Source organism: Indicator indicator, chromosome Z, assembly GCF_027791375.1.
Source record: "Indicator indicator isolate 239-I01 chromosome Z, UM_Iind_1.1, whole genome shotgun sequence".
Taxonomy (NCBI): Eukaryota; Metazoa; Chordata; class Aves; order Piciformes; family Indicatoridae; genus Indicator; species Indicator indicator.
The window spans coordinates 59,732,562-59,760,327 of NC_072053.1; the positions used below are offsets into that span (position 1 = coordinate 59,732,562).

A 27,766-nucleotide genomic window follows, 5' to 3' on the forward strand; every position below is an offset into this window, starting at 1 on the left:
ACTTAAACCTTCAGACTCAGAATAGATTAGAGTAGTCAAGCGAAAAAACATGTACCACAAATTTAAATGGCATTGTGCCTAATTTTTGCCTTTTTCCCTATGTAATGTGAAATGTTACAGTTTAAAGTTTAAAGTTATCTTTCTTCCATATGAAATGAAAATATCTTCAATGCTTAGTATCAGGTCTAAATGCAGCACTGTAATTCAGCATTCAAGAGTCAGAAAGTTTTTGTGCTAAGAAGTCAGTGGTTTAAATGACCAATAGGAACTCATTCTAGTGTAAAAGGAACATGCCTCATTTCTGTTAGGTCTTCCCAATCTTGTAGAGGCTAACTCAATAGGAGAAGAGAATGCTACCTCTGACACTGATTTTAGTCCAGACATAGCTCTCTGAGTAAGACTGTGCCATTGAATGAAGTGGAATAAACATTGGATCTCTGTCTTCTAAACAACTTCTGCATGAGACTCATTTTAATTTCACACCTATTTTACGTGTTCTCAGAGGCATGTAGCAAGTTAATAAAAAAGCCAAAAAACCCCACATCCAACAAACCCCCACCTTTTTCACTGGAGTGTTTATAACTTTTGCTAATTTTTAAGTAAAAATAGAGCATCTGACACATACAGAAATACTAACTTTTCAGAACACAATGAAGGAACTGGTGCTTGCGATGAGAGAGTAGGCTTGTGATACTTGTCACTTTAAAAAATGAAATTACTCCAAGAGCTCTTTGTTTGTTTGTTTGTTTGTTTCCCACAGACAAATCCCACAGAGTGACAGACCCAAAAGCAATCTCTTTAAAAGTCTGGCAAATTTCTGACACTTGTTAAAGGCCATACAGACAGAGATGTGGAGCTATATAGCATTTGATTCTCCAGACACCACTGGCAGATAATTACAGAGTAGAAAAGCAAAACAACAGTGCTGGAAACAAATCTTGTGAATAAATGGATAATGGATTCTGGGAATCCATTAGAAGAACCTTGGAAATTGATCCGAAGGTGGCAACAAGAAACACTAATCAGATACAGAAGAAAATGCATTTTAGTTGTTCAAACCTGCAACAAATTGCACTAATGCACTGGGTTGTAACACAATTCTTTGTTTTGTGCTATATGACACAAGGGACTTATTGTCTTGTTAAGCAACATGACAGAACCATTAGAAATATGGGACTTGTGGTGAGGCGAAAGAACGTGTGTAAGGATAATCTAAGGACATAGATTGTCTTTCATGAACACTCATACAACTGCCATAAATTAACTGATATAACAACAAGCGAAAAAAAAAAGAGAGCATATCTTCAAATGTAAAAGAATACCATCTGACATTCTAAAACCACTGATTTCCAAGTGGATTCTGCTTATGTAATAGCTTTGTTCTCAAAACCTTAAGGAGATGGTTTTGTTTCATTTTTCCTTCTTGGCTGACTCTGACTATGGTTATGCTATGCATCCAGGGTTTCATTATCAGACTTGAGGGAAATGGTACTGCTATGATTTGGCAGGAGGGAAGTACAATAAACCATTCTTATTTCCAGATTTATATTGAAATAATGTAATACCTCCTTTAATTTCCAAGAATATGAATGCATTACATGCATTTGAGACTAGGCTCCTTAGTAAAGGGTCACAGCCCTAACTAGACCTACCAATGACTCTCACAGAAATAATTTTCTACTTCCCATATGCTAACTTAAAAATTCCATCATAACTATGTTCCTCTATGTGCATGTAACATACACATATACTGTACACATACACCCCTCTATGCTTTATATATACGAAATTACCATACTGAAACTACACAAAACACAAGAGGCTTTAGACTCTTCTGATTATAAAACAGAGCAATAAAGCGCACTACAAAGCCCTCAGAAAAGCCACTGAGATTATTTGCCTTTGCTCTTTTTCCTCCCTTCTCTTAGCAAAACAGGGCAAAGATAGTAGCATTACCATTAACACATACGGAAGAACTTTCACAGTGCAAGTTAGTAACTGAGTCTAGCAATGAAAGCAAGAAACTGCTTAAAGCACACTAAAGTCCCCTTCTAATCACTCCACAGCACACAACTTAGTTTGTTGGATATCCACACAACATCAGTCTAAACAGTTACTTTGCATGTACATGAAAGAGAAAACAGGTCCTTATTCCAGTAAGAGAAAAGCCATGCTTTCATGAGATGCTGGACTAATTTCTGAGCTTGAACAAGTTGGCTAACCCTAGAAAAGATTTCTAAAGAAGAATGAGTAATCACTCATCCCCTGTTTGTATTTAGTTCATACACTTTTAACCAAACACACAGAGCATTATGGAGGGCCTTCACAGCAAAACTATCCTATTTCTAAATAGAAATCCTCCTGCTGATGTCATTGAGTCTAGGACTTAGAACTTTTTAAGACAAATCTGAGGCTTACTGCCAGAGCAACAGGTTTCTCAAGTCATAAGCTTTTGTAAAAATATAGTTGCAATTAATGGCTGCAATGGCAAATAACATTATCATCACATTGCAAATGCCTTAGTTTGCGTCATGCTGATTGAATAATGAAAATATTGCAGATTCCCACATACAAACTATGCACCTACTAATAAATGCACTTAAAAAAACCCCCAAATTAAACAAAAGTCGGTTTTGAAATTAATAAACCACCGATAATCAAACATTCACTATTCAGTTTGGAATTTAAACAATTATGCACGGGAAAAGCAGCATGATGCATAATTTTTAAGGGAAGGTAGGTTCTGACTCAGACTTTTTTTTTTTTTAATAGATTTTGAAACTTTCACTACCATGTCCGCAATAGGGGTAATATATGAACTTAAGCACCATCAAGGAGCAACAGTGGATGCCATGGACCTTTTCCTGACTTACTTTCAGTTACCCATTCAGATATCCTATGCAGATAGCAATTGGTAATATCATCTCAGTGGCCACCCAAATCAAGGCTTATTTCTATAGATTCGTACTCTGTAACTTTAAACATAAGGAGGATGTTGATGTGCTGTCGTAGATTTTTTCCTCAAAGTAAAGCAATTCCTGATATGTATATTATTAAATTACTAGTACAGGCTTTTATCTGTGAACCAGACAGTTTTATCAAGAGTTTCTGTTTTCATTCTCCATTCTCCTTATACTCTCACTCCCTGGGGACCTTTTCTAATTTTCAAACTTTTTCTTTCTTTTTTTTTTTTTTTACTTTATGGCACTATTATTTTAAACAGGACATTACTTCATTAGAATAAGCCAATTTAATGGGAACCTAAACAAAAAACTCAGAGACTGAAACAGGGCTACAGTACAGTGAAATGAACAAACTGGTATCAGATTCACATGCCTCATTAAAGCCCACTTGTGCTGCAGAGAAAGACTGGGGGACAACCCAGTTTTACTTTGCATTTTATCTATGAAATGCAAAAATAAGTCTTGTACAGTACCTTATTCATGGTACTCTCTTCAACTGTTGAAAAATAGTTTCTGTTACAAGCACATTCTGCTCTTTGTAGTTAAGCATTAAAAATGAGCTCTGCAGAATACTCAGTACTTCATTTCTAAGTCTTAAGGTTACTAGACACTACTGACATGTGAAAGCACAGGAAAGGTTTTTCAAAAGCACTCTTGTTATTCCATTATCGTGTGAGACAAAAAAGGAAGTGTAGGTGGAGTTTTAATGGAAGTGTGGGTGGAGTTTTAAGAGGTCTGACACTGAACCAAAGCTTTTTTATTTCTACTTGAAAACTACCAAGCAGTTGGTACTCATCTGGCTAAACAAAATTATTTCTCTCAATACAGCAGGTCTGCCATCCAAAGCTGTTAGGAAGTTGTTACAAAGGGGCTTGTTCTGTGTTTGCAAAACGGAATGAGACTCTGAATTAACAAAATACACAAGTGGAGCCATATGTAGGGTTAGCTATACCATAAACCTGATGATGTGCAGAGGAGGCCTGATAGAGCAAAATATTCCCACAATCAGTGAAACACAGTGGCTTGATTTATTAGCAGCTAGAGCAGCTCTGAGTTAGGAGGCAGTACAGTCCAGAGAATACCACTGAAAAAAAAATGTCAGAACAGATCTTTAATTTCTGGCTCCAGCACTAACTTACCATCTGACATCCAACCAATCACTTCACTGCTCTCTACTTCAGTTTTCTTAACACTGATCAGAGATTTACTCCAAAAAAATCACAAACTGGAATGCCATTATTACTACGCACATCAGAAAAGCATGTCCTAGCATGTGATAAGACCTTCCAAAAGCTTTTTTATCATTTAGAAATACTGCACAAAACTAAAAAACGTTCTGTGGCCAAACCACTGCCTCTTAACTACTTAGCTACTACCTCACTTGCATCAGTTCAGAACATTTCTGCCTCTTCCCACAAGAGCTTATCAATGTGAAGATGAAAAAAATGAGAGGTAAAAGGTGTTACATGCTTTATTTCATAGTATCTTACTTTTTGTGACATACACCTTATAGCTAAAGAATGCAGCCTTGAAGCATTGGAAGCTCCCTCCAGCTGCTGCTGTTGGTGCAAGTATTGCTGACTGCCTGTGCTGTCTCAAGTAAGAGAGTCATAGGATAGGTGAGAGCATTTCAAGCAACCAAACAGTATTCAATTGCTCCTTGGACAGTCACAAAGTACAACTAGATGTAAGAAGGCTACCTCTTTTTAGTTATGCTGATTAACCATATGCCATGTGTGGTACAACTTGGCCCAAGTTCACTCTTTCCTGTTGTACACATCTTTCCTTCTCCACCTAGACTCTTCCACCATCGATACACTCACTGCTACTAAAATGAGATTTGGTTCTTACTCAGAAAAACATCTTTCCAGTCTGTTTTCTGGTATGTTTTCTGATAAGCTCATGGAAATTTTTTACAGAGAACATTATTTCTCATGTCTTCAGAAAAGCCTGTGTGAAGGACTACTGCTTAGCTAATGTATAAATGTGTAACAAAAGATTTGTCCCCTCAAGGCCCCAACAATCCATAAAAGAGGATGGCACAGGGTGACATGAATATGGCCTTTTCTAAGAAAAGGTAAGAGACTGAATAGCAAAAGTACCAATAATTTGGACTTCTTCATTTCCTGCTTCCTGTATGTGATTGGCTCTCCAAAACAGGGAAATTTTGTGAAACATTTTAGATATTGGAATAATCAGAATACAAATTGATTTTTAAAAATGCATACAGCTCCTAGTGACATTGCCCTGAATACACGGTATAAGGTTACACCTAACTTTAAAGGTTATACATAGTTTTAGGATACCATGCCACCAACTAGCATGATACAGCAAAAAAGGATTCCCATATAAACAAAACACAGGCATTTTCTTTGGAAGGGAACTCTGCAAGTACATTCTGTCCAAGCTCCACATCGAAACTAGCACTAAGTCAATCATCATTCTGTCCTCTTCCCTGGATAATGACTGTATTCTGTCTGAACATCAAGATGGATTCCCCTGCATGCCACTTACAACCTCAAACATGACAGCATCTGCCTGGGAGGAAAGAAGTGAGCTGGAGGCATATTTCCTTCTGAATGTGTTAATTGTCTGATTCTTAAGAACTGCAGATCCAGACTCACATCCCTGTGGCTAGAGAGCACATAATGTATATATGATGTACATACAGCACACAATGAAACATAATAGCTCTAGATCCATTAAAGGGAAGCATAACTCAGTAATGTGTCTAACATCACGATGATCTGTTCCTGGATGGTCTAAGTACGCTTTCCTGTTTTGAATTAAAGTATCTGCAAGTCTATCTGTGCTGTCTCTTAAATTTAAAAGTACATGAAGAGAGGCATCCAAACTAAGGCCTCAGCTTTACAGCCAAAGAAGAAAAAAGAGAGTGACCATTTCAGACGTTTACCGTCTGTGAACTATTACTTTCTGAACCATCCTTTTTACCATTACTATTGAGTTCTGCAAAGAAGTGTCAAATTGCACTCTTCCTGGCTGCAAAAATTAATCCTACCTCTGATGGTAACCTATCAGTTCCATTCATCTATGTCTGCATTAGACAACTATCTTTTTTTTTTGTATGTGTGTGTAATGATCTTTCAGTATTTTACCTTGTGATCAGTATGGCTGCATCCACTGAAGACAGGTCTTCTCCCCAGCTTGTTGACATTTCTAAGTGTATATCATTCTTCTTGCCAAATTCTTCATGTTGCCATTTGCAAAAGCTTTCCAGCATTTTTTCTCCATGATGTCCAATATACATATCTGTCTGGAAATAAAAAAACAATTAAAATTAGGATTCTGTAAATAGAATTGAGAATTTTTCTTTTACTTAGCAAAAATACTCTCCTTTTTATGTCATGATATGTTCAGTAGAATGAATGAGCTTCAGAAGCACAGACCATCTCTTCCACATGTTAGATGCAGGTGAAGATAGTATACTGAGAGGCATACATTGGATCTACTAATCCAAACTTGTCTCATTGATTTGCTGATTTTTCACTGCCCACAGTGAAGATTAATGACATAAAGATCCAGAATATGAACATGAAATGAGACTTCAGAGGACACTAAAGAATGAAACGCTTTCTAATTAACTAAAAAAACATAATCAGAAACACGGATAAAGGAATCTCTTATAATTAACTAAAATTATGTTTTAGAAAAAAAACAAGAAATCAAGTTTATGTTGTCCTAAAATATGATATATAAACAGCAGGTCAATAGAAAGTCTCAGTCAAACTATCAGCTGACTCATCTTCCTCCAGAATGAAAGAACAGTATTTGAAATGATGCCTGAAAGGTGCAATGAAGGAATACTGCTTTATCACAGTATATTTTGCTCATCTAGGCATTGGCTGATAAAGAACATCAGTTCTACTGTCCACTGGGGATAAGGCAGATGATTTTTGTATTGAGCTATACAAATGCACAAAAAACAAGAGCACAAGCAGATTTTGGTAAGACCTAGCTGATAAGAACTAGCTGATTTCCACAAGGAAACTCTGATTGACTGTCAACTCAAAATCTCAAGAGGTGCAGTACATACACCAGGAGACGTTCAATCTTTACTGAGTTAGCCAGCAGCATACATAACTAAATAATGGACAAAAGGTAACTTACAAAATTTGTCAGCCATTTGAGTCAGTGAATACTGCTAGCAATAAGCTAAGCAGCATTACAGGCTAAGACAGAGACAATATACACTTACTGGAGTCTCATGAAGGAGGACAAGCTTTGTCACCCGAAGATTTACTTGTAGCCCAAGGCTCTTGTGCTGGAAAAGGTTAAAAACCTAAGATAAAAAAAACCCAGTAAATAAAAGTATGTGCTTTTATTGCGCACAGCACACAACAGACTAAAATAACAGAACCTCTAAGGACCTAAAACATTTCTCGTATTCTTCTGTGACTGTTTAATCTGAAGGGAAAACAGAGTTTAGGCAGCATTCATTCTGGCAGCACAAAAAAGACCTTTTTCCCTCAATGACCGTCACCACTTTATAAACTGTAGCTTGTTTCTCCAAATACTTACACATGCATATAATACTATTCACACAACATTCCTATTCATTCAAATCCAGGATCATGGCTCAAGTGATCTGAGCCAGGACATGGCAGTAACTCTTCCTATCATTCAGTATAGTTATAAGTTTGTATTTATTGTTCATCTTAGACGCCTTCTTTAGAACAATATTTCCTGGTATGTATTAAAGAGGGTGCTTTACTGCACCAAATGAGTGCATTACAGTTCCAGATAGGGTGGAAAGGGATGTAATTCAGTGCATTATCCTTCAGGGCTTTTTCAGGCACTAAGGATCACACATCTGCTTTCAAAAGCAATGTGATCTTTTCATAGTGAGCATACTTCATGAGAAATCATCCAGTAACCCAGCCTTACTAGCAATACTGTGGCCTTCTAACCAAAAAATCATCTTGTCCAGCTTCCACTTTCTAGCTTCCCTGAAGAAGCAAGACCAAACAGTACAGACAAGTCTGCAGTACCACGATTTTATGCTGATTGTCACATACTGACTGTCCATTACAGGTGCTTAGTCAGAATAATAAAAAAAGCACAGCCTGCAGTGCTTGCATTGTTGGAAAAATGCAAAAATTAATTTTAAATTTCCTACCATGTTTAAGATAGTCAGAATAAATCTTCTGGCAGCATCTGTTCCATGATACAAGACCATAGCTGGGTCTGCCACCACAACAGTTTCTATATCGTACTCCTGAGGTAACTTGTATGAGTATCGTTTTCCTCTTCCACTTTCTGATAGTTTTTGAGTCTTGGATTTTCTTTTATCTGTAACACAAAACATTGCTTAACAAACTCATCCTTCAAATGATTCCTACAGCCCTCCTAGGATTTGCTACCCGTCACTATGGTATAACTCTGGCTCCGAGGAATGTAAATAGCTATGAACTCTAATACATGCTTACTTAGCCCTACCAATGCTGAGGGTCAAAACAAAGGCCTGTAGTAAATGTTAGTTCACATCAAAATAACGGGTATTTTATAAAAATGATGAAATAAAGTCAGTGAGGTACTTTGTATTCCTCATTGTAACACATTTACATATATGTATATACCCCCCAGTTTGGTTTGCAGGAAAATAATAAATTCACGTTACATTCAACATAAAAATAGTCTGAGATTGTTGAAATGTTTTCTGCCTGTCTTCATAAGTCACACAGAAATCAAAACATGATGTAATTGTATCTTAGGATAAAAGACAGCAAATATATCTCTACTGTCACAGATTCAATATTAAGAAAATACTTGGAACTATTAAGTGATTCGCAAGGATGAAAGAGTATTTCAGATGAATGACAGAAATTATATGCAGGACATGTCATCTGGAAACAAAAAAGTGAAGTTTTGCTAATGACTTCAAAGTCAGTACTGCTGTCTAAACTGCAGCTAAACAATACCAAACCCTGGAAACAGGCCTCAAAACCTACAGAAAGCTCCAGACATCTTACAATTACTGTGAGCTAGAATTTAGTGCTTTTTAAGTTTCCCCTTTGAAAACACAACAAAATCCCCATTACATATACAGGAATAGAAAAACTATTTACACAGAAACAGTTCAAGCCAGAAGGTTGTCAGATATGCACACAGTAGTTAGCACTGGTAGTTAAAATAACTTTAAAATAAAATATGAAATTTAATTCCCTGTTGTATTTGCCAAACTCTGCTAGATCCCTTTGAGAGGACATAAAACTTCTGTGACTGGTCTCATTGAAGTCACTGAAATCAAGTGAAATCTTTTTCAGCTTCCACAACAGAATACTGGGCTTTTGGTCTGCAACTAAAGTGATGGTTGAAATGACAATTATAAACACATGTTCTGGAAATAATTAAATATTAAGAAATTTCAAGGAGGTATTTTGCAGTTAATCAGTCTCACCTCTAATAAGAAAGTTCCTGCAGCTTATTTTATAACTACTTTCAAAAAAAAAAAAAAAAAAAAAAGTCCCTCCTCAGGGAAGTGCTAAAATTTTGCCGTAAAAGTCACAGAACTCACAAATTAACTTTACCATACAAGATGCCAATGGAACAAGTATCCATGATTTAATGTATGTGTAATATAAATATAATGTAGAGATATACTTTTCAAAGTATAAGTACCCATACTTAAAGCAGGTTGTCTATCTTCTTCTGTAGTCATTTGTTAAAAATTATATATGTGAGTGATTTAGTTCATCCTGATACAGAAAGGCTTACTGATTCCTGTACAACTGGCAAAAATGAAAGACTTAATACCACTAATAAACACACAAACGTACTAAAAGGAAGAAAGTATTTTTTCTCCAGAAATAAATATTTGGTGTTTGAATGCTTGGAAATAGAAAAAAATTACAAATTCATAAGCTATCTAAAATTAGTTTTAATCTCTCCCATTTTGATACTTTAGACATTTGCTTAGCCTTGCATGTATAGCTAGCCTCTGACTTGACTTGTGTTTGCTAGGTGTAGATCTACAACCTAGTTTATAAAACATTATGTGTGTTTTCATCACTCTTTTGAGAATAATTTTCAATGAAACCTCAGTGCCAAAACCCCCACACCCAATATGCTATAACAACTATGACTTAACATGCAAACATCTAACACTGTATGAGTAGGCTACAGATCTAAGTTTAAATGCTAAACTCATTTGGGTTAAAAAAGATCTCTTATGAGTCATCTAGTCAAATTGCCTTTCTCCTAGGAGCAGTGATTGATTCCAGTGCAGTTTCCACTAACACAGTTCATTCATTGTTCACTTTGCAAAAACCAGCACCTAATGGTTGAAAACTTTAAATTTAGTATTAGGATGGATGTTAGAAAAGTTTGCTAACACACCTCTCTAGAAATTTTAGCCAGAAGTGCATTTGTATTCAGAACTGACAATAACCAGCCCACAATGAAATCCAGCACTGTATTAAACACTGCAGTCCCCTATGATTGTATTAAACACTAAGGTCTCTGCAATTCCATATGTTGTTTAAACTTCTGTCTTTTGAGATCGTAGCAGATGAGAAGACTGCACGTCTCAGTAAACAAGCTGGCTGCAAGGGGCAATGGCTATTATTTGCCTCAGATATCTGCTGGGTTAATAAACTGAAGGACAATCTGTTCTTGACCAGCCAACCTTTTCCAAATTGCTGGCACAATTCCCCGTCAGATTAAAACTTTAGCTCTTCCCTAAGAACGTCAAATAAGCAGAATTAGTAATTTTGGTACCAGCAGCATTCAAGCAGCTGCCACGATTACTGCGAGGTAAGAGGCGTAAGAGACTTCATGCAAAGCCGTTTGGTTTCTTGTATACTCCTAAATAAGTCGAAATTACAAAGACCTGCTCATTACTAAAGGTACATTATGTGAGAGATTATAACTCCTGCAAAACACAGTACCTACATCAGTAACGCATGTACTAGTAAGATGAAATTCAGATTAACTGAAAAAAAATGTTTCTTGGGGTTAAAGATGCATAAATTAATCCCAGAAATTGAATTACATCAGCAAATTACAAGATGATACAGAAGGTGCTTCTAGGTTTTGTGAAGCTACAGAAAATACAAAATTATTACTTAATATATAAATATAAAATTATTCCTTAAACTCAGTTTACAGAAAGGAAAGCTAGCCATACTCCAGTACTCCAGCAAGGAAACTAGAAATACTGTAGCAAGTACATCTGACACTGGAGAAAATAACAAGAAATGTTAACAAACAAATAAATACTGTTTCCAACCTTCCCCCCACAGAAAACAAGCAAACAAACAAACAAATAAACCCACAATAATTAAAGAGACAAAAATCCAACAACTATAACCATAGAATCATAGAATCAGTCAGGGTTGGAAGGGACCACAAGGTTCATCTAGTTCCAACCCTCCTGCCATGGGCAGGGACACCTCACACTAGATCAGGCTGGCCAGAGCCTCATCCAGCCTGGCCTTAAACACATCCAGGAATGTGTCCTCAACCACCTCCCTTGACAACCCATTCCAGGCTCTCACCACTCTCATGGGGAAGAACTTCTTCCTCACGACCAGCCTGAATCTCCCCACTTCCAGCTTTATTCTATTCCCCCTAGTCCTATCACTACCTGATATCCTAAAAAGTCCCTCCCCAGCTTTCTTAAAGGCCCCCTTCAGATACTGGAAGGCCACAAGAAGGTCACCTCGGAGCCTTCTCTTCTCCAGACTGAACAGCCCCAACTCTTCCAGTCTGTCCTCGTAGGAGAGGTGCTCCAGCCCTCTGATCATCCTCATGGCCCTTCTCTGGACACGTTCCAGCATGTCCATATCCCTCTTGTAATAGGGGCTCCAGAACTGGATGCAGTACTCCAGGTGGGGTCTCACCAGAGCGGAGTAAAGGGAGAGAATCACCTCCCTTGACCTGCTGGCCACACTTCTCTTGATGCAGCCCAGGATCTGGTTGGCTTTCTGGGCTGCAAGTGCACATTGACAGCTCACGTTGAGCTGTGAAGGTCCCTCTGGATGCCATCCCTTCCCTCCAGTGTGTCTGCTGCACCACACAGCTTGGTGTCATCAGCAAACTTCCTGAGGGTGCACTCAATGCCACTGTCCATGGCACCAACAAAGAAATTGAACAAGACTGGTCCCAGGACTGAGCCCTGAGGGACTCTGCTTTACACTGGTCTCCACTGGAGCCATTGACAGCCACTCTTTGGGTGTGGCCATCAAGCCAGTTCTTGATCCATCTCGTCGTCCACCCATCAAACCCATGTTGTCACCAGTTTGGAGACCAGGATGTGGTGTGGGACAGTGTCGAAGGCTTTGCTCAGGTCCAAGTAAATGACATCAGTTGCTCACCCCTCATCTGTTAATGTTGTCACCTGTTCATAGAAGGCCACCAGGTTTGTCAGGTAGGATTTGCCCTTGGTAAACTCATGCTGACTGTACCAAATCACCTCTTCACTATTCTTCTGTCTCAGTAGTGCCTCCAGGAGAATCTGCTCCATGATCTTACCAGGCACAGAGGTGAGACTGACTGGCCTGTAGTTCCCTGGTTCTTCCTTCTTCCCCTTTTTGAAAATGGGAGTAATGTTTCCCCTTTTCCTGTCTGTGGGGACTTCCCCAGACTGCCGGGGCTTTTGGAATATAATAGAGAGGGGTTTAGCAACCTCATCTGCCAGTTCTCTCAGTACCCGTGGGTGTATCCCATCGGGTCCCATGGACTTGAACACTTTCAGGTTCTTCAGGTGATCACAAACCTGATCTTCACTTATGATGAGCAGTTCTTTCTCCCGGTCCCTGCCGTTATCTTCCATGACTCCAGAAGTGTGGCTGGAGGCCCTTGCAGTGAAGACTTGAGATAAAGAAGTCATTGAGAACTTCAGCCTTTTCCAGGTCACTTGAGACCATTTCACCTGTTTCCTTTCTGAGGGGGCCCACACCTTCCCTAGTCTTCTTTTTACCATTAATATACCTGTAGAAATTCTTGGTGTTCTCTTTAACCTCCCTGGCTAGATTCAATTCAAACTGTGCCCTGGCTTTCCTAACCAGGTCTCTTGCTGCTTAGGAAGCTTCCTTATATACCCCCATTCTAGATGTCCTTTCTTCCACTGCTTGTAGAGTTTCCTTTTAAGTGATAGTGTGTCCAGCAGCTCCTTGCTCACCCAGGCAGGCCTCCTAGCATTCTTTCCTGCTTTCCTCTTTGTTGGTATACATTGCTCCGGGACACAGAGGAGGTGATCCTTGAATACTGACCAGCTGTCCTGGGCCCCTCTTCCTTCTAGGGCTTCGTCCCACGATACTTTGGCCAGCAGATAATTACACAACTACAGGTTTCATAATTATAACACCAGCCAAAATGAAGATCAGGCTATGACTACATGACTCCTGTCCACTTCCAAGTCTTCAGGCACAACATCATTTCCCTGAGTACATCCACATGAAACCCAGACTACAAAGCAATCACCATTGTGCCCCAGAGTTTCTTTTCCTGGGGAAAAGAGAATGGGCATCCTAGTCATATAGAACTTGCAGTATTCTGGCTAGGGAGGGAATAACCAAGAGCTTAAGAAGCCACAAGCTGCCCCTCCACTATAGTTTGAATAGGGATTTAAATGTTTGAATGAAGACTGGCAACTTGTTTATGACCTAACAAGGGATATCAATATCACAAAGCAGGACCAATCTCCATCTAGTGCAATCTTATAGATCTAGACCTGTCACCAAGATTGTTTATGCATTTTATTTCATGATTATCATGGGGAACCAGGCTGTAGAGAAAGAACCACCACAGCTCTCCCAGCTGACTCCCAGTCTACATTCCATAAAGTCAGACTTCTGATCCAGTGAAACTTGCAGGCTTTTTCCTACAAGATGGCACCACCATAGAAGGGGAAGAACAATATGTTTATAACTAAGACCAGTATTGTTTATTGCAAGAACTGTGAAGAGAAGTGTAGTAGAGTATGCCTTTAAAATTCTTCACAGATCTTGAGCAGAAAGTAGTAAAAATGTAAATAAATCACTATTGGGTGTAAAAAAGGAAAATTATTATTCTAAACAATTCCATTGGAGAGATATCTCCAAAGCAATCTCGCTCTCTCTTCTCACTTCTTCCCTGGGAAGATACTAATTGGCTTTACTGACCTTGGCTGCACCGCTTTTATTTTGGCTAAGTCTAATGTATCGCTCCTTCTTTCTTTCTTCCCTTGTGTACAGGGGGGCTAGGGGGAGGCAGGAGAGAGAGAGCTGTTACAGCTTCCCTGGTCTTTGGCCAGGGGGGTCCTAGTGCTGTTTTTGTTAATTGTAAATACCTGTAAATATTGTAAATACTGTATATTTGTATATATTTACGGCATTTCATTGCAGATTGTAGTTTTGCCTGTAAATACAGCTTCCATTTACTTCCAAACTAAGCTGGTCTAGCAAAGTTAATGTTGGGGGGGAATTTTCAACACACCACAAGAAGGCTTCCAGTCTCCCAAATACAGAATGGAATCAAAAATCAGATCCACTACATATCAGATCCAGATAAGAGCTCTTGCTCACTAGTCTGTGTGAAAAGGAATGACTATTTGAGAATTTTTTTTTTTTTTTTTTTTACAACTTAAGCCTGGAACAAGTGCTTCAGATTAGGTAAAGTGAAAAAAGATTAGCCTTACAGTGTGGCCCTTCACACTAATGGGAACTGCTTTCCTCTTATTATCTCTGTAACACACTTGTGAACTGGTTGCTTTGAAAGGTTTCATGGTCCAGGTGCTAAAGAAAGGGGTGGAGTTTGAGGTCTGTAGATGTGGAGCTGGCTTTCTTATGTAAATACATCACACACACGTTCAATAACAGGATATTCACACACAATCTCACAAATCCAGAAGCATCTGCTTCTGTCGGTGCAACTCTCTTCCTCCCCCAACTAATAAGAAAAATACACACCATTTACAAAAACAAGTTCTTTGTTCTTGCCAAACAAGTTTGGCTGTATCTTTCAATCCAGCCCACAACAGTAACAGACAACAAACAGTACCTTCTTTGCCTCTTCTAATTCTGCCTGAAAAACTACTACTTCCAACAGTGATCCTTCACCACCTTGAGCACAGATGTTCATTATTTCTAATAATTACAAATCATCACTGGCAGTACACATCTTCGTGATAGGTAGCTAGTCTTTGAGGTCAATTTGGCTCGAAACCAGCAGTGTAGATACCTGTCCCACAGTACCTAATCTGACACACAAGTACTGTAGAAGCAAGAGACCCTGTTGTATGATAACATCCAAACTGCTGAGAAGTTGCCAGATAATGGCTTCTCTGTGTCAGAAAGCTACAAAAAGGCAGCTGTGCATAGCCCAAGTATCAGAGAGGCCTGTATACTAACCTCTCTTTGTTTCATTCAAATCCTAGTTTAGGATTTGACTTAAAACTCTCAAATACTACTGTCAAGGCTTATTTTTCTTGCTGCAACCAACCTTTAAGGCTGTGCCTATACCATGAATGTTTTTGTGGTATCAGCTAAAGGAGTGACACACCAGCAAATAGCATAGATGGGGCTTTTATGCATGTAACTTGCTGCAGTCCTGTTTAGTGAAGTAACCTGTAACAGCAGAGGGAGGGATTGCTCTTCTAGGACATAACATCAGTCAGAAGTTCTAGATATTTATATCCTTCAGGCAATAAGGTGCTAATCAGTTACGCAGAGCTTATTTCGAAATTTCAAGCTGGTAGCAGACATAATGAAACTTATTTTAAGCACATAGTTGAATCTCTGTTGATGGATTACTTGCACAGAGTTAGATCCTTAGGCGTAAGTATTAGAAGAGAATAAGCTGACTTTCCTATTTTAGAGCATAAAAGAAGAGATGACTGATAGTGAACATGTCAGAAAAACAATGTCCTTATACAATAATTTGCATCTTTTCTCATTTTCACACTTGCCATGGTTTGCTGTTTATCTGATACCCATCTCCCCTTTCCCAGGGTACAAACACCACATATTTTTCATTTTCTTTCTCTCACTGACAAACACTTGTTGACAGGCATGCTCTCACTTATCACCAATGAGAATAACCAGCTTTACTTTACACAAACTACTTATGTAGAATAAGAAATAGAAATACAATAGAAATACAATAGAAATAGAATAGAAAATTACACTTTTAGAAACGCAGAGGCAATGTAATACAATGGCTAGAGGAGAAATACAGAGCCTGCTGGAGGAAGTTACACTGAACTACCTGAAAGGAGGTTGTAGTGGGGCAGGTGTATGTCTCCTCTCCCAAGTAACTAGCGATAGGACTTAAATTGTGCCGGTGGAGTTTTAGACTGGATATTAGGAAAAATTTCTTTACTGAAAGAGTAAAGAAAGGTGTTGGAACAGGCTGCCCAAGGAGATGGCGGAGCCACCTCCCTGGAGGTGTTAAAGAAGTGTGTAGATGTGGTGCTTTGGGATATACTTCAGTGATCATGTTAGCTAGGTTACAGTTGGGCTTGATGATCTTAAAGTCTTTTCCAATCCTAATGATTCTATGATTTACCTATTCCCTTTTAATAACTACAAAAAGACTACAAAAAGAGTCTTTTTCTTTGCTAATTCATATTTGACTTGAACCTGCAGATTGATGCCTAATCATAAACCAAATATTTACAAAATGCAGCTGCATCCTTCCTTTACCATTCTTTATCTGAAAGAATCTAGTTCCTTCTGCCTCATCCCATGGCTTCCTAGCCATGTCACTGTAGCTCTGCTATTTTTTTCCACTTTGTCAGTATCTCACTTATATTACATTAGGAGATCTGATAAAAATGCCTAAAAATGTGTGCTCACTATGTTTTTTTTCCTGTGAAAAAATAGTTTATCACAAGAATATTAAAAAAATCATGAGCTCATGCTAAGGTCGAAAGAATGATATGTCCTCTACCCTTTGAAGAAGAAGAGCTTATTAATAAGCTGGACCAACAGAATGTTACCTTTCACAAAAGCCAGTCCTGTCATTTACCTTGAAAATTACTGTCACCATTGTATTTTAAACTTTTTTTGAAACTCTTCTACTTCAACAACTTTCTCTACCATCATCAAATGGATCTGTTAGGATTGTTTCCTACAGTTCTTCTAAGTGTCAATCATAGAACAAGAACACCGTTATAAAAATCCTTTCAATTCAGTTAGACCCATTCGGAAGTTCCACACATTACTAACTGAACTTGGGATGAACTGTGCTAATGTTTCTAATTAAGTAATTATTCAGCTGAAGTAAAAAAAAACCATGACCTGAAGGTTTCTACCTTCTGGACACTGCGAAGCAGTGTCTACTTCCCAATAGAAGTTCTCTCTTCTGATTAAGGGCAGCCTCAGCTATCATCTTGAAGTCCACCTTAAGTTCCTAGTTACTGCTGCAAGAACAATCAGATACACGTTGGGAGGTTTCTTAACTACTCTCTAAACATCTTAAAAATACATCCACCACATTTGAATTTTTTTGTGAGATTTGCATATTACCTGTAACAACACCACAGTACTGATTCTGAGAAGTTGGCTTTTCAGTAATTTTCTCCTCTATGGACCTTTTTCGTCTGTACACCCTGTGTGCATGACCTGTCACAGCCAAAGTGCGATTGAGCGGCTCAATAAATATGAAGTCCTCATTAATCTGTATAAACCCCATCTGCAAAGGAAAACAAAAGGAACACATAAAAATTTAAGAAAGTATGGAACTGTGCACAGACCTCCAGAATTAAAAAACCTGCAAAACTTTAAGAAACCCCTTTTCTTAGCCTTACAAGCAAGGTGACTATCATTACATTTTACAAGGCTTTCTACTTAAGTAAACCAGAATAAATTTCATTTATTTCATCTAAACTGTGTGGGTGGGTGGCCACACGCCAGTAGCAGATGCATGGTAAAAGATCTGGAATGTTGAAAGTTTGCTTTGGGAGACCCATGGGGTCATTTAAATACGTACAGCACATACAAAAAGGTCTATACACTATTTTTATTACTTAATACATTGTCACATTTCTAGATAACTGTATTTCATGGAGTGACAGGAACAATTTATGCATAGCAACCCAAACAATTATGAAGATGTAAAGGACATCTCTTGACACTTTTTTCACACTTTTTTCAAATTAAAAAAAATTAAAATAATCAAAATGAAAAAAAAAAGATACAGCAATCCTTCCTTGGTTGCCAGCAGCTAAGAAAAACATTCTAGTACTGCCATTTAGCTTCCCTCCCAACATATTTCTACACACAAACATACATAAAAAGCTAACACACCAGATGCATATCTAATATCCTAACAGTGTGGCCAAACATACAAAAATAAATACCATAAAATATATTTATATAAATACCATACAAATCTAACTAAGCTCAAATTTTAGGTTAAGCTGGACACAGCAGGAATTTTTTTCTCCTAGAAAATGTCATCATCAAGACTGAGAGTTAACATTTTCATTCTCTAAACTTAAAAACCTATGAAACAGTTTTGCTACAGAAAGAAAACAATGTGGTATATCTGGCTATGAGGAACAAAGAGATCTTCTGCATGTTTCCATGTAGCATGAATGAAAAGAAATAGAAAATAAAGTTGTTTCTGCTGGAATTATGTAGATACCATTATCACATTGGATATTCTGCCTGATATATGTATAAAGATCAAAAAGAAATTCCAATCCAAGAAAAAAAAAAAATCACATTTTCTAGGTGGTACAAAACACAGTTTCTCTCAAATGTAAGTGGCTGTTACTGTAAAAAGAAAACCCCAACACAATCTCTGCACAACGACATTAGATAAATAAGAATACTTGTATTTAATTTTTCAGTCTACATTCACTGCAGAATGCTGAACAGATGCTGAAAGGCCATCAGAGGCACTTTACAGAATGTAAGAGTAGCTCAGTTTCTTTGTTCTGTTTTCACTTTGCAGTTACTTTATTAGATGAGCTTTAAATGTTAAACATTCGGAAGATTAGTTGCTTATGTATTTCTATGTATTTTCTCTATATCTAATCAAATATCACTGCTATATATTTTCAATAATGTTACCTTTACATAACCATTAACTTTCCTAATATAAACTATAAATGATGTTATATAAAAATTTATTTTAAAAGCATAGATCTCAAATTATAGTCAAAACTAGGAACTATTTTTCATTTGATTTTTATGTCTAACGTTGATTTCAACTGGGTATAGATTTTAAATTTTATTTAAAATCATTATTCAGCCCATGAAAGGAACTGATGAACTCTCAGCGCAGAACAGGAAGATCAGTCCATCAAGTGGTGCTGCAGGTTTCCCCTGTCTGCACAAAAAAACCCCAAGGCCTTAGTCCACCTTGAATGAAGGATCAATCACAGCACATTTGCTGTATTTCTCCTGCCTTCACTATATTTGCTGCAAAAGAGTTTTAAGATGCTGTTCTTCAGATCACCAACTATAAATATTGACAAGCTGTGCCAGGACCACTGACATTTTATGCTTTCTTTCAGCTCCTTGGATAAACTGAAGGTTAATCCAGTAGTAGAGAACTTAAAAAATTATCACCAGCCTCCTCAATCAGAAGTTAAACAGTGATGTGGAGTTTATTGAACAAAATTAACCTCAGTTACACACATTCAAATGGGTAATTTTCAGACAAATCTGGATAACCAAATAATCCCTGTGGTCATTTTTTTGACCGCTTTTTTTTTGGGCGGGGGGTGGGGAGGGGGCGGCAAGTGACTATTGCTTCATCTCTTAGGCAATTTCACAGGCAGAAAAGGGAAGATGAAGCCATATCCTTGGCAGCCATGCCCTTATTTTTTCACAACAATTGGAAGACCTTCTTCCACAAAACTAAACACAGAAGCAGAGAACATAAAAGTCATGCATTAAGGCACCACAGTTTCAACGTGTTTTTTAGATATTGAATGCCAAGGCCAAAATAGGCTTCATAAAGTTCAAACGGCAAAACCTCCAGATAGTAATGAGTAAAAAAGTACAAAAACTAGTATCGTTCTGAGGTAGAACTGTAAATGAGTTCACAGGAACCAATCAATCTTCCAACAGTTTCATCTGAAAAGCTGCCGCTGTGTACAACTCCAAAAGAAAAGTCTACCATGGTGGTGGATTCATCTCATGCAAAGTAATAGAACATGCCATTTTCCCCCTTGCATTCATGGATCCCTGCATTTTCAACTTTCGTACGTGAAATAAAACTTGAATGTGGCATACATATACCTCAGTAGGATTCAAGCCCAGGACAATGTCATTTGGCAAAGAAATCCTAAGTAAGACTGAAGTGGGTACTGGCTCTGCGTTTTATTTACTTTACACAGCAGAGTGAGAACTTGAGTACAGGGCACACTTCATCAAATGAGCATGCAAAGCACTATATGGGACTAAGTAATAGAATCACATCAACTACAAATATCTTAATGTGGACACTTGCCCTCATAAATGAAAGTTTTCCACACAATTCATTCACTTTATATCAAGACTTCTCACTTGCGTAGAAGAAACACAAAAAGCCATACAGAAACACCAGCCCTGAATGACAACTATTTGTCTTAAAGTAGTTTATATGTGAAATATGCAAATAATCACAGAAGTCATCTGAAATACGAAACCTGAGATTCTTTCTTATATTGAATTAGAAATATCATAGAAAATAGATAAAGATCAAAAAATAACTGAGTATTCTGGGCAATTGCATCTGATAACATCATAACTCCAACACCTCCTCATTTCCTACATCTAAGTTGAAACACTCATGCTCATCTTGTCTGTCCAACATTTCTTTCCTGAAAGGACAAAAAAATTGTTTTTCCTGTTTGGAGAATGCATAAGAATTTGGCATTCTGCCATACATCCTAAGAAAACCTCAACTAAGTCTACTGCTTCTAATAAAGTTTTATTACCATGAGAAGTTACAAAAACTTAAATGTGAAGTTACCAGATACTGTGCATAACCAGAACATGTGAAGATTGGCAAATCTTCACTGAGCTATTACTGAGAAGAGCCTGGCTCTGTCTGTCTACCTGACACTTGTCCTTCACATATATATAAACATGAATAAGGTCACCCCTCAGACTCTTCTGCTCCAAGATAAAGAGACCCAGCACCCTCAGCCTTTGCTTGCAAGGCAGATATTCCACTCCCTTAATCATCTTCGTAGCTCTGCTCTGTACTCTTTCAAGCAGTTCCCCGACTTTGAACTGAGGAGTCCAGAACTGGACACAATATTCCAGATGTGGCCTCACCGTGGCAAAGTAGATGGGGAGGAGAACCTCTCCCTACTCACTAACCACACCCCATCTAATACCCCCCAGAATGCCATTGGCTTTCTTGGTCACAAGAGTACATTGCTGGCTCACGATCATCCTTCTGTCCACCAGGACCCCCCAGGTCCCTTTTCCCCTCCACTGCTCTCCAACAGATCAGTCCTCAAACTATACTGATACATAGGGTTGTTCTTTCCCAGGTGTAAGACTCTGCACTTTTCCTTTTTGCATTTCATTAAATTTCTCCCCATCCAATTCCCCATCCTGTCCAGGTCTCACTGAAAAGGCAACATAGGCTTCAGGTGTGTCAGCCACTCCTTCCAGTTTTGTGTCATCAGCAGACTTGCTGACAGTGCACTCTGTTCCCTCATCCAGGCTGTTGATGCATATATTGAATAGCACTGGTCCCAGTACCAACCCAATTTCTAAACTTATGGCTTGTCATGTCAAAGCAAAACATTTAACTCACTAAACAATTCACCACTATGGTGTGCTGACCTTGGCTATCTGACAGATGCCTATCCTGCTGCTCTCCTACTTGACTTCTCCAGAAGGACATAGGGACAAAACAAGATTTTTAAAAAAACAACTCACAAAAGCCATCATGGATCAATATAAGCCATCAAGATAAGGACAGAGAGATCATTTATCTATCACCATCATAGGCAAATAAAACTTGACTTGCAGGAAATCAGTTTAATTCATTGGCAATTAAAACAGATGTAGATAGGAACAAAGACAAACGAAACCACTTTGCCCCTACCCCCCAAGCAGCACAGAGCAGGTGGGGATTGGTGGGTACGGTCAGCACATAATAAATTCTCTCATTCTCACACTTCGCCCTTCCTCCCTCTCAGCAGGCTGCAGTCCTTCAGCTAAGCCTGCTCCAACACAGGCTCTCCACAACCTGCACTGTACTTCAGGGAATGCCTACAGGCAGTAGCAGTATCTGCTCCAGCACCTGGAGCACCAACTCCTCCTATTCCTCTGTCCTTCGTGTCTTTGCAGACACCTTGCTAGTGTTTCTCTGATTTTTTTTCCTCAGTCCTCTTTTTCCAACCACGGTGAATGAGATCTCAAAAACATATCAAGACCATTAATAAAAATTATGGTAAGAAAAATATGGAGACTTGTAGACTCCAATTTCTTTGACGTTTGTTTTTCAGAGAATCCTGTTTTATTCCGTTTTATAATGCATAGCACACAATGTTCTTGAGCTTAGTGCACTACATGTGCTTACAGACGTTGCTGGTTAAGTTCAGTGCTTCAGTCCTTTAGCAGACGAGAACTCAAAGAAGCCAAAAGATTTGTAGTTTTGGAAATGATTCAATGCTGTCAAATATTTACAAGTAATCTTACAATCAGTCGAAGGTTGACAGCCTACTAAATATCAGTTGAGAGCTGTAACAAATTCAACACACCTTGGAAGCGAGACCGTTAAGGCACCACGACACATGGTCACAATTTTGAAACCGATCAGATTATGAAATGCTTATTGATTTTTATTCAAGCTTGCAGACGCTCATTGGGACCACAAGAAAGGCTACTTTGATACAGCTGCATTTTCTTCATTAAAATGAACATTAACTTGTATCTTGCAGTACAAAGTCCCTCTGAACACGTTTTTCAGACCCACTCCACAAATCCCATTGTTATCCATCAGTCACAACCAGACCTACTCCCATAATCCCCACCCATAAAACTAGCAATACTTCTTCTTCCCCACCTCCCTACCAAAAACTGCCGCTCTCCTGATGCCCACAGCATTGTCCATATTTCTTGCAGGTGATGTGGTGTGTTGGCATTTTGGCTCAGTGCAAGGTAGAATTCCCTAATGTTTCAATTGCCATTATAAGACAATTGATTTTCAAGGTACATTTTAGTTCAGAGGATGTAAACTACATCATGTGTATTTTTATCAGAAATTCTACAGACAGTTCAAACTATGATTTTCCAAGCATTTCAAAAAAGCTTTTCAATGCCTACAGCCTACATATTGTACGGTTATGATTCTTTTTAATCGATCCCACTTTAATATTTTTTATTTTTTGTGTGATTAATTGGTACCCAGCTCACAAAACATCTTTTTTTTTTTTTTGGTGAGAGACCAACAGAAATTTCAGAAGAAGTACAAAGTTTCCATCTTTTGTGATCACTGTCTTAAGGAGAAACTGCTTAAAAATCTGTAATTTTTAAAAAAATAACATTAACATGTTGTAGCAGTTATTACACTTGCTTCTCTTGCCATTTTAGAGTGTTTTACAATGACTATACACACACAGAAATACACACTTCTCACTCTGAAAAATCCACATAAATGAAGGAAAATTATAACTCAGCAGCACTCACTGTTGGAGAATGGCTTGAATCCCAGGGATGGTTCTGTGGAACAACTATTTGAGCAAAATGTGTAGGCCGTATTCCTTTCTGTTGCTTACCGTTTGTTTATAGCTTTTATGCTCATATGGCAAGGTCACTATGCCCTTGTGGCTGTGCTTGCAGCTGTGTTGTTAATTTACAGGATGTAACAAGAGTACTAGTTAGATAGAAGCCTGTGAAATAGCACGTAGTCTTAACCGCAAGTGGGCTGGATATTATAACGTAGCTTTTAATCAAAAACCTATTGAATGATGACACTTGTGCTTATTTACCTGAGTTGCACCAATAGCATAGTGATATTTGTGCATATTTAGCTGAAGATGTTATATAAGCTGTGTATTTGATCAATAAAGCTGAAGCTTGCTTATCAATCACATTGATTGCCGCTCGTCTTCCCTCGCGTCTCACCAGCAAATCATATTGATTTCTGCCCGTCTCTGGCGCGTTCGTCAACAACTCACTATGCTACACACTAGTAAACCAGCATTCACTTCACACAAAATGAATTTGCAAATAAAATACATTAAAAATACTAGTTCTAATCTCTCCCTTTAAGTGCTGTTTTTAAGAGAAAAGCACAAAACACAAAAGCATCTAAACTCGTGGTGGTATTTTAAAACCAAACATTCTGTCACTGTCATCAGCAGTGAAACTCATGAATCTGACACAAGTCCATCCAACCACCACAGCTTTCTGTGCAATGTAACAGGCTGGTCATCATGGTCAAGTGAACACCTCTCCATATGCCAACTACTTTCTTTTCTAATTATTAGAAATATCAATTGCCTACAATCAGCAATACTGTCACATCACTCATGGAGTACACTTGTTCAGCTTGTGGCACTCCCTCTAGAAAAATCAGTGCACTATACACTTGCTGTTTGAGCTCCAGAAGAATTACGTAGAGTTGAGAAACCAGTTCTCAAATGCTAAAATTATATGTTCCACTCTGCCTTCTTTTCCTCCTCCCAAAAAACTCTTGCCCATATTGTGGTTGATTAAGATGCAGCTTAAAGGATAAAAAAAAAAAAAACAACAACTTAAGAAAATACACTTTGAAACACACACACACAGAGCACTGTGTATTCTGTGAAGGACAGAAAACTTTGGCAAGAAAAGACCAGTTGCTACCAAGTGAGTAATCCGGACTTCGGTGCTGATCACAGCACTCACTAGTAACAGAAACGATATATATTCTTCTGAACAAATGACACTGCCTTGCAAGTAGCACAGGCCAAGAGAACAGTTCACTGATTCCTCTAGTCACTATCCCAGTACAATGGATTTTCAGGTTTTTTTAATACTGTCTCAAAGTCATAAAAAGCCATTTAATCTTTTTACTTTAGCCAGGAGATCAAAAAGAATTATACATAATTCATGAAATTGTAGGTTTGCCTATAAATTTAACTTGAATATTAAAACCAGACTCATCTAAACTGAACTTGCAAAATCAAATCCAATCTTCACTTTGCATCATCTGCAGTATGTATTATTTCTTTACCTTCATGCTCCCATAAGTCTCACTACTTAAGCCCTGTAATATTGAAAAGTTAATAAGGGACAATAAGCAGTGATTACAAATTGTGTTGGTATTTTAGATGCTTTACATCAAGTCTAGATGCCTATGCACTCGAGACTTTGTAAAAGAGAGGCCTTCTTACACTTCTCCTTGTAACAGATTATCTCCCTAGATTTCTTTTTCAATTTCCCTGCTTCTACTATTACTTACTGTAGTTTCAACAGTACTGCTACTTTTTCTGTTTGAAATTTGTTTCAGGTTTTTCTCCTCTAATCTGGAAATCTTTACAATTTTCTACCATTAATTTATACATAGTCTTTATTTTAGATCAGTCTGATCCTGGATCTACATTGGTTTTCACCTTGGCTCCTTGAAGTCCATTTACTCTAGTGTTTTTGTAACAGGGAATCATACAGTATCATAGTTTCTGCTGTGGAATGATAAACAGCCATTGACTGCTGCTTGATGAAACAGGTTTTATTACTGTAATTATCTTTGTAATCATAATTAGAGTGCTCTCTCTGAGCATCAGCAAACAGAATTGCAAGCCATATCACAGCCTTTTTTTCACTGCGGCTTTCAGAAATGAGGATAAAGGTTTTGTCCCCACTAAATATCCATCACGAGTTAGATGCATCTTTCACACCCACATCATGTCTGATGATTATGTCTGATAATGATCCTACAATCACCAAATACATAATCATTGCCTCCTCTTGTTACACCCTCGTATTCTGAGGTGCATTAAGAAGAGTCTGGCCAGCAGGTTGAAGGACGCTCCCCTCTTTCTCTCTGCTCTGCCCTTGTGAGGCTACATCTGAAGTACTGTGTCTAGTTCTGGGCTCCCCAGTTCAAGACAAGGAACTACTGAAGAGAGTGAAATGGACAGCCATGAAGATTATTAGGGGACTAGAGCACCTCTCTTACAAGGGGAGGCTGAGAGACCTGGGGCTCTTAGGCTGGAGAAAAGCGAGAGAGTATCTTATCAATACATACAAGTATCTAAAGGGTGGAGGTCAAGAGGACAGGGCTGGGCTTTTTTCAGTGGTGTCCAGTGACAGGACAAGCACTAACAGGTATAAACAAGAACACAGGAGGTTTTACTTCACTTGAAGATAAGAAAGAATGTGTCTGAGTGTGAATAGGCTGCCCAGAAAGGTTGTGGAGCCTCCTCTGGACACATTTCTGGGCAGCCTGATAGGGGTGAACCCGCTTTAGCAGGGGAATTGGACTCAATGATCTTTAGTATTTCCTTCCAATCCCTACTATTCCGTGATTCTATGATTCAGTGACTGCCAGCTAAGCCATCTGTCGACAAATCAAATCTATAATGTTCTATGGAAGTAGTAAGTCAAACTAGAAGCCATTTAAGTCAGTCTTTGTGTTGTTTATTTTTTTTGTGCCTACCAGCTCTGCATTTACCACTAAATCAAGACAGTCAACTCCCCAGATATTGCTTCCTCTTTGACCTCCTGTACATCTAAAGCTTCCAGACTGAAAAATTAGTTTAAGGTCACTATTACATTCGACATTCTGTGTCTACAAAAATACCTCTTTTTTCTCAATTTTCTAGATCTAAGTGGTTTTATTTGTTAGTCTTTGACATTACTTACTTTTTCTGTATTGTAAGACATACAAAACATCATTAGCTATATAGAGTGGGGAAAATTGCTTCTCCTAAGTAATGTGACAGCAGGTTCATTACATGATTGTCTATAAGCTTTCTTCTTAAAAACAAACAAACAAACAAAAACTATAAAATCTTTACTGAAATTAAATATAAGTTATTCTTTTCACGGATTTATTGCTTCAGCAGCACACTGTAACTGCATTCATTTTTTTCTGGCAGTGTTTACACAGAAGTACACTCTAACTGCAGTTTCCTTTAGTCTGATTAGTTGCGTCAAAACACTGGAAGAGGCTCAGTGTTTTAAAATGTAGAACTCATCCATTTAAGTACTGCACTGAGAAGGCACAGTATTAATTTAAACATACATTACAAAATTTCAAAATCGCTAATGCATCGTAACTCAAATTTCAAATAGGACACTGATGTTGAACAAAACCCTACAGTTCTTAAGATGATTCTCTGGAACTACATAAACCTTTATAAACAATGACTACCCTGCACAAACTGTCCCAAGAACTACAGATGTATGTTGTTGTTTGTCTCCAGAGAGACAAGCCTAATCGGTTCCATTTGAAGTAACCCAAGCATCTTTAGTAATAATTAATTGAAAACTACTACAATAAGGCAATTCTAGGGGCTGTCTTTAAAACACTTCAAACTTCAGAATGTAACAAAGATTTGAATTAAAAACTCTTAAAACTAAACATGCTTATAGCTTATTTTCTACAAAGATGTAAACAAAACCAACTGTGCCTAACTGCAGATAGCTTATTCCCATATGAACTGTTATTTAATTATTTGCAGATACTAGCTAACTCACAGATAATTTAGAATTGCAGGGTTTGAAGAGGTATGGCTGGATAAGGAATGTGACGTGTAAGCCAGATAAAGACATAAAGAACAGGGATAGACAACAAAAGCCCCAACATCTTCACTGAAGTTGCAGAATGATGTAAATATGGGTCTCATGGAGATAGCAATCATTCACATGACCTGTATCTATATAAAATATATGTATAAAGAGGTATTTATGAAT

The 27,766-nt window shown here is 38.1% G+C and overlaps 1 protein-coding gene across 1 annotated transcript in view; it reads right to left on the reverse strand.

Moving 5' to 3' along the window:
* The window catches only part of ADAMTS19 (ADAM metallopeptidase with thrombospondin type 1 motif 19), a 129,033-nt gene that overhangs the window by 79,874 nt on the left and 21,393 nt on the right, over positions 1-27,766 (reverse strand). Inside the window, exons 3-6 of the mRNA XM_054397780.1 lie at positions 17,432-17,597; positions 8,101-8,273; positions 7,180-7,263; positions 6,080-6,237 (exon numbers count right to left, since the gene is read on the reverse strand). Of these exons, the coding sequence (XP_054253755.1) occupies positions 6,080-6,237; positions 7,180-7,263; positions 8,101-8,273; positions 17,432-17,597 (581 nt within the window). The remainder of the gene's footprint in view (positions 1-6,079; positions 6,238-7,179; positions 7,264-8,100; positions 8,274-17,431; positions 17,598-27,766) is intronic.